Genomic DNA, 8,072 nt, shown 5'->3' with positions numbered 1-8,072 from the left:
ACTTACAAACATACTTTTCAATGTACTGTTTTTTATTGACAATTCACAAACTTACATCCATACATAAATTTTATTGACAATTGACAATTCACAAACTTACATCCATACATAAATACAAGACATTTTAAAAATAAAAAAGTATTGTCTAGGACATCTTCAAAATTTTTGATTGGACCATTCTTTTTCTATCAAAATGCCCCTAATTAATTTACAATTTTTGTAACCAATAAGTAAGTAAATAATAAATACCATGAAGGATAAACTCGGAAAAACAGTATCATTTTTTTTTAAGGGTCAGAAAAACAATATCAATTGATAGCATGTTTAATACTACTACCAACTTTTTTATTTCATGTGATTTAGTTAAAGAAATATTCTATTTAAAGACAGAGGTAGTGTATAACAAAACCCAACTAGATTATAAGTTGTTTCCTTAAGAAACAAGCATTTATATAGTAAATTATTCTAGGCTCAAATTGATAGCATGTTTTCAAGCTGATGCCTAAATTGACTAGTGTTGCATCAGTTGAAACAACTTCAAAATTATAGATTAAAAACTAAAACATGATCATCAATGCAAATAAACCATATGAGGCACAGCCTCAAACTTTGGCATTTGAAAATTTTAGTAGTGAGAAGACCATGTCAGCAAACATTACAAGGTACCCTAAGCAGAAGAAGCAGGTTGATGGTTTATGACCAACGGAGGACGAAGAGCTCGGTGGGCTTCCTCCTTTTCTTTGCGGGCCTTGTACATCTCCTCTGTCTCAACAACAACTAGCCTCTTAACCTATATCAAATACAAAGTTTGCCGATGTTGTTAGTATACAGGCAGATATGTCTTTTCAAAATGGATTTGATATGTTGAAACCTGCTGGATCATTCCCCTAACAGTAGGTGTGTTCCATCGCATGACAGTTCGGTTGCATTTGCCGAGACGTAGTGCTTCCAAAGTGCGCCTATGTTGCTTCCTGGTCCCCGGAATACCCCTCACTAGAGTTATATAAAGATTGGGGCTATAAGCAATTGGGACACAGGACTTAAATGCCTTGAACGCATTCATGCTCATGGCTACAACTTGAAGTCAAAACAGCAATAGCAAAAAATCAAGTTAATACAGTTTTTTTATTATCCAAATATATAGAAGTTGTATTTGCATGTATGTACTGTGTACAATAATAGATAAAGAGAAGTTAAAAAAAAAAAAAAAAAAAATTGAAAGGCAATAGATTGGGTCATGCTCGGTTAACAGAACCAAAATAAACCACTCCATTTTGTTGCTACTATGCTTTCCAGACGCAAAATCAAAAATAAAATTTTATAGAGAACTGAGTTTTGTAAAATATATAATAAATTGTATTGCACCGAAAAATGACAGCTGATGAATCTTTTTTTTTTTTTTTTTACAATAAGCTGATGGATCTAATAACAGTAGTTGATATTCATTATAAATCCTAACAACTTCCTGAAAAATGCTCAACCATATTTATATACATACTAAAAGGTAATTATTATGAAGCATGAATCAGGAAGCACACATGAGAACTAACATTCATTTGATATTATGTGAAACAATTGTCAGTACTAAAGCCAACAGATTCAGACCTGCCTCCCAGAATAATAGCACAACAAAACCCACTAAACTAAAGTCACTTCAGTTAAGTTCCATCTAATTCAAGCATAACTTGTAAGAAATTCCCAAGTAATGAACTAAGAATAAGCATCGAGGAATAATGCACTTCTTACTAAAGTCTTAATCAAGAACACAAAGCAAGTTTTGTACAGTAGCAAAAGAGAGTACATCATATAAGAACATCTCCACGATACAGCACACCATTCAGTCACAGTGGCTTCAACCCCCTAACAACCACAAGACATACAATCCTGCTAAACCCTGACAAAACATCTGAGCTTCTCTCTCACACAATAACACACCTACACACAACGCAATAAAAGAGCAGCCAAGACCCCAAGCTACTTAAACTCCCCCAATAGAACAAACGCACCAGTGAACTGCATAACATAACAGGCCAAAACCAGAACCGAAACACCTTAAACTGTTATGTAATGCCCCTCAATATTGAGATTTCTACACGTATTTAAGATCAAATATATGAATGGTTTTGCACGCATTCTTAATTTAGTGCTATGTTTTATATCTTTTGGATCAAGAATCCATGAGAAGTGTGCAGTCATTCAATCAACATTCCTGGTTACTATATGCAAATGGAAAAAGTGGAACACTGATTATCTTTCTTGCTACATCCTCACGCGTAACTCATGCCAATTGGGAGAGTTAGTCAGCAATAGAGGTATCTACTATGATGTAAGAGGAGTATGGTGCATAAGGGAGAAAACTCCATCTAGGGTGGTTATTAGGAAAAATAATCAAACAAAGGGAGAACAAGTAGAACTAGCAATTGAGTTCTAGTGTAGCTTAATTTTCCTGATGATATTTGAACTTATTTTTTGGTAAAGCAGGTTATGTTCTGCACAACTGCGAAGGTTAATCCCTCGAAATACAGTTGGGCACAATGGGGACCTCTTCCAACAGAATTTGCTCTATTCGGAAGCACCGGGGTTGAACCTTGGACCTCTTGCTTAAAAGAACTCGATCCCCTTCCACTTAAGACCAACACATGTTGGTTGATGATATTATTTGATCCTCCCCTTCTGGGCAAGCATTTACAATTGTATATCTTTTTTTAGTTTTTTCAACAAAAATCTTATTTTGATATAAAAATTTCTAACCTCTCCATTCGAAAACCTAGTTTTTCTTTTTCTTGTTTACATTTTTGCCTATCATTTTTCCATTAATGACATTTTGATACAAATTTGACAAAGAATTTGGATTGTTGACAGCTTAATGCAATTTGGATTAAAAATATTAATTTTGTAAATTAGAACTGGATTCTAGAAGCTATTACACATTGTAACTTGTAAGCTGTTTATCTATCCCTTATTCAGTGATAACTTGAATACAGCAAAAGACAAAGAATGCAATTAAAACAGGAAGCATAAATCGTTTTACACATTCATATATGAGTAATTAGGTATGCAAATAAAAGAGAAAACAAAAATAAAAATTCGATTATTGATTCGTAACTTCAAAACCGCGCGCCGCCATTTTGCGGAGCTGAGCGACGGCTATTATGGTAGCAAATCGCATTGGGATCAAATCCTCACGCGCGATACAAGAGTGGGGAAGAAAAGTAAGTAAAATGAAAGAAAGTTTCTCACTGTTTGTGGCGGCTTTTCTTCCGACGAGGAACTACTTTTTCCGGCTAGAATGGAGTGCTTTGCTGCACCGTCGACGGAGAGAGAGAACTGTACGATTATAAATTATGATACCGATACTGTATAGAGTTCAACCTGCATATCTAATCTCACTGATTGTATATATTCTTATAATTACATTTTTGGCCACTTAAATTTCATAATCGTAAATGTTGACCCTTAAGTTTAAAATGAGCCAATTTAACCCTTTAGTTTACCCTCTTTATAATGAATTTTCCATACAAAATCCGCAGAATTATTTTTTGATATTCATCTTAATTCATTCAAAAATCTGTTTGCAATTATATTTTTTTTTCACTTGGATCTAAGGTGGAGTATAGTTTTCATAAGTTTACCATCACTTTATAATTGTTGTTAACAATCCTTTTTATTGGAAGTTACCATCGTGAAACCCCTTGCTAGTATCACTAGATTATTCTATATTAAACACGATATAAATTTCGCCGAATGTTGTTGATATAGCTTTGTTTGTTGGCCATAGAGGAAGTTGTGCTTTAAGATGCAACTCTATAATATGCATTTGCAACTCGTGAAAAATATGAAGGTTTACAAGGAAAAAGAATAAAAAAGAAGAAGTGGGAATCATGCTAAAAGATTTATCTTCCAATAATTTATTAAAAATGGATTAATGAACAATGCAATTTTTTATCATGAACTTTTATTTTGGTTTGTGTTGTTGGTAAGACATGTTTTATGAATAACAATGCTAGCAAGTTTCATTATGCTTGTTCTCAAGGAGTCCAGATCCTCTCCATTTGGAGAGAAAATGGCAATCTCAATTTCCATTCCTTTTCAACAGACACGTGTAAAAAAAATAATCAATGGCTGGGATTAATTTAACTCAAATCAGTGCATTTTAATAGACAAAAATTCAGATCCAGATACCCACCGTTGCCTTGTCGTTCAGGCTGTTCATCCGACGGAGGCCGTATCCCGTCCGCCATCCGCCGGAGCAATAAAATTGTACGAGGGGTTGTTGGCTAGTATTGGAAACCCATTTTGCAGGTGGCTTTTATTGTTGATGGTTCTGTGGTTTTAACTGTGAATTTTCAGAGACGGTTCTGTGATGTAGCTTCCCCTTTTCCTCTACGTTTTCTAATATGATGTAGCTCTACTATATTGGTAGCCATTGTTAGCAAATGTTGTTTAATTTAATTTAATTGCTTCAATTCATGTTAGCAATTTAACAGAGGAACAATAAAACTTTAGAATTTTTTTTAAAGGGGAGATGCAGACATGAACCAGAGTGAGTGATAGAGTGGCGGAACAGCAATGGAGCGGGTGGTGGTGGAAAGCGGCGCAACGGGTGCAGTTGCCAATTGCCACCGGTGAAGTGAAGGAGAACGACATGAGCATTGGAATTTGGAACCTCAGAGACAAAGACAATTGAATGGAACCTTTCGTTTTCATTTTAATTTTTAATAATATTAAAAAGTTAATCTCAACCATTGATATGTTATTTGTACACATGTCAGTTAGAGAAGAATGGAAATTGAGATTGCCATTTTCTCTCCAAATGGAGAGGATCTGGACTCTGTTCCAAGGTAGTTTGCAATATGAATGGAAAAAAAAACTTGTGTTTTTTACAATGGAAGATCTAAACAGTTTTGAAAATAAAGTGACGTAAACTTTCACTAAACACCTTGTATGAGAAAATGTTTTTTCTTTGAATTGTATACTCCTTTTTTAGTTGGTTTCCCGCTATCCTTATCACCGTGAGAAATTTTCCCTTACGGTACTTATTCTACTTCAATTTCCTCCTCATTCTTCCATTTCGTTTCCTTCATTTTCCTCAACAAACATGGTTCTCTTAATTGGATACTTAGATGCAATATGTCCTTGGTCTTGACACTTAAAACACTTGCACATTTTTGTCGGTATCATTTGGATGAATGATAGCTTTACCTTTTGTTTCAATTGTGTCTTCTTGAAAGATGAAGAACCCTCCTTTCTTTTGTTTGTTTGTCCTTACAATTTTGTGAGAGAGCAGTGGTTCTCTTCTTTGAATGGCCCTCCCTTTTGAGTTGTTATTCTGCCTTGATGGATTGATGCACCAATTCTTCTATCTCCATGTAATGATGCAACTCCACCACATCACTTATGTCATAGTTTAGATCAGGAAGAAATTTGGTCATGGTTGCTTCATTTTCTTCCTCTAAGTTGACCCTTTATTTCTTCCATTAAGTAGAGAACAAAGATGACTGAGTGTAAGTTTTTCTTGCGAATAAAGCACTATTTTTCCATCACTTTCTTTAATACTCACTAGGTTAAAATCAATGTTGATCCCCTACTTTAAAAATACATCTTACATAAAGTGGTGAGATCCATATGAGTAACACATAAAATTAGAAGGCGAGTACCAGAGAGTGTTTTAAAAATAATGTTGTTAGTGCTTCTCTCTTTTTAATAGTAGTCCAGTGACCAAAACATATACAAATAAAACAGGAGAGGGAATGAGTGTCGTGTGATGGAACCCATACACTTACACTCATGCTAACTGTCGTGTAGTAAGCATGAGTTAGAAGTCTGGCATTGCTTAGAAAGTAAAGATTGATAACTTTAAAAATGAGAATACCATAAACCTAATACATTAAGGTTTTAGATTAAAGTGTAGTGTCCAACTCACTTGTAAAGTTTCTTGTCCAAAATATGGGTGATTTGATCTCCTAGTTTTCCTCTCATGATCCAGCACTAACTAATGCACTACAACATGAGACATTCTAATTATTCCGAATATGGATCTATAATATGAAATTGTAGATCTATCCTTATTACGTTTGTTTTGTACAGGAACTATGAAGTTATTTTTGTTAAGCTAGCGATTAACTAATGATAATGCCCACTCTCTAACCCTAGCATATATCTCTTAAATTCATTCCAACTAGACTCTTGACCCGTGCTACCGCACGGGTCATACCACGTAGAAGTTAATTGAATCAATAGCAATAATGTAAACATATATAGTTGATAGAAGTTTTATATCAGTTTTAAAAATATGTTCACTTCTAAGACAACAATAGCAACAAAATAAAATGGTAGCATACATAACAAAAAGGTTTGAACATTAACCATCAAGATACATTACGAAAGACTTCGTGATAAAAGAAAGACTAACCAATGATAAAAATATTAATTGGCTTAAAGAAGAGAATAGTTGTATTCTCACAGCTGAGTGGTATTTAAATAGGTAATTGGCAAGTCTTCTTTGAAAGTTTACTAATTTACCATCTATTCATGACCTGAAATAACGATTAGCAATAATGAGCAATAAGTTTCTTTTATTCACAATGAAATATCATTAATCAATTTCATAAATATCTAAAATTTGACTTGTTACATGGAGGACAATCAAATTTCTAATTTGATTTTTGCGATAACTACGTGCTAATCTTTCTTTCCTCTTCATGAAATGTCATTAAGTTCCAAAAATATCATTACTTTTTTCTTTTATTCGATTAGCATTACTAACCTCTTTCATTTCGTATGAGCACTAAGTTTCTTTTATTCAAAATGATGTTAACGATTAGCAATAATGAGCAATAAGTTTCTATTATTCACAATCAAATATCATTAATCAATTTCATAAATATTTGAAATTTGACTTGTTACATGGAGGACAGTTAACTCTCCTAAACGATTTTTGCAATAACTACGTGCTAATCTTTCTTTTCCTTTTCATGAAATGAAATGTCATTAAGTTCCATAAATATCATTACTTTTTTCTCTTATTCGATTAGCACTACCAACCTTTTAAATAAAAGCAATTCTCAAACATTTCGTGGATTACTGCATAGTGCATAAAAGCAATTAAATGCAATTACTACATAAATGTTGGAGAGTCTTATGTTAATATCATCATTGTAGTCATAATTGCTTTTAATAGGTAGTAATTGGTAGAGCAATTAGTGCATACTGCATAAAGCAATTAAAAGCAATTCCTATACGAAAATATGCACCTAAAACAGTTCTGTAATCAAGTCCTATACGAAAAGCAATTAACAGCAATTAGTTATAGCAATTAAAAGCAACTCCTATACGAAAAGCAATTAAAAGCAATTAGTGCATACTGCATAAAAGCAGTTAAAATAAATTCCTATACGAAAAGCAATAAAAGCAATTAGTGCATACTGAATAAAAGCAATTAACCTTGATACATATTAATTTTTGAAATAAGTACGTGCTAATCTTTCTTTTCCTCTTCATGAAATGAAACGTCATTAAGTTCCATAAATATCATTACTTTCTTATTTTATTCGATTAGCACTACTAACCTTTTCCATTTCGTATGAGCAATAAGTTTCTTTTATTCACAATGATGTTAACGATTAGCAATAATGAGCAATAAGTCTCAATTATTCACAATCAAATATCATTAATCAATTTCAAAAAATTTTGAAATTTGAATTGTTACATGGATGACAGTCAAATTAGTAATTCGATTTCTGTAATAGCTACGTGCTGATATCTCTTTCACTCTTCCTGAAATGTCATTAAATTCCATAAATATCATTACTGTTTTCTTTTATTCGATTAGCAATAGCTACGTGGTAACTTTCATTTTATCCTTGCACGTAAATGTGAGTATCAAAATAAAATTGACTACTTGTTAACAGAATTGCACATAGCCCTGCATTGCTTGATCTTAAATCACGTCATAAAGACAAACGGAGAGCATCAAAAAAGTACCATTTCCGTAAATAATGTAAACAGAAAATTTAACAAAAAATATATTGCATCAATTTTTTGTCGCCCATAGAAGATTTTTCGTGATAACT

General features: G+C 33.0%; 1 protein-coding gene across 1 annotated transcript; it reads right to left on the bottom strand.

Moving 5' to 3' along the window:
* Window positions 1–398: 398 nt before the first annotated feature.
* Window positions 399–3,374, bottom strand: LOC146897043 (uncharacterized). Its single transcript, XM_085734512.1, has 3 exons — window positions 3,241–3,374; window positions 872–1,077; window positions 399–790 (listed from the first exon to the last, which is right to left on the bottom strand). Exons 2-3 carry the CDS (start codon window positions 1,067–1,069, stop codon window positions 668–670), a joined length of 321 nt encoding a protein of 106 aa, XP_085590638.1. The 5' UTR covers window positions 1,070–1,077; window positions 3,241–3,374; the 3' UTR covers window positions 399–667.
* Window positions 3,375–8,072: the final 4,698 nt, after the last annotated feature.

This window comes from Medicago sativa, chromosome 8 (assembly GCF_051527215.1).
Source record: "Medicago sativa cultivar Bolivia chromosome 8, Bolivia_mono, whole genome shotgun sequence".
Classification (NCBI taxonomy): Eukaryota; Viridiplantae; Streptophyta; class Magnoliopsida; order Fabales; family Fabaceae; genus Medicago; species Medicago sativa.
The sequence above is the reverse complement of the archived record's forward strand: the minus strand, read 5'-3'. Positions and strand labels throughout refer to the sequence as shown.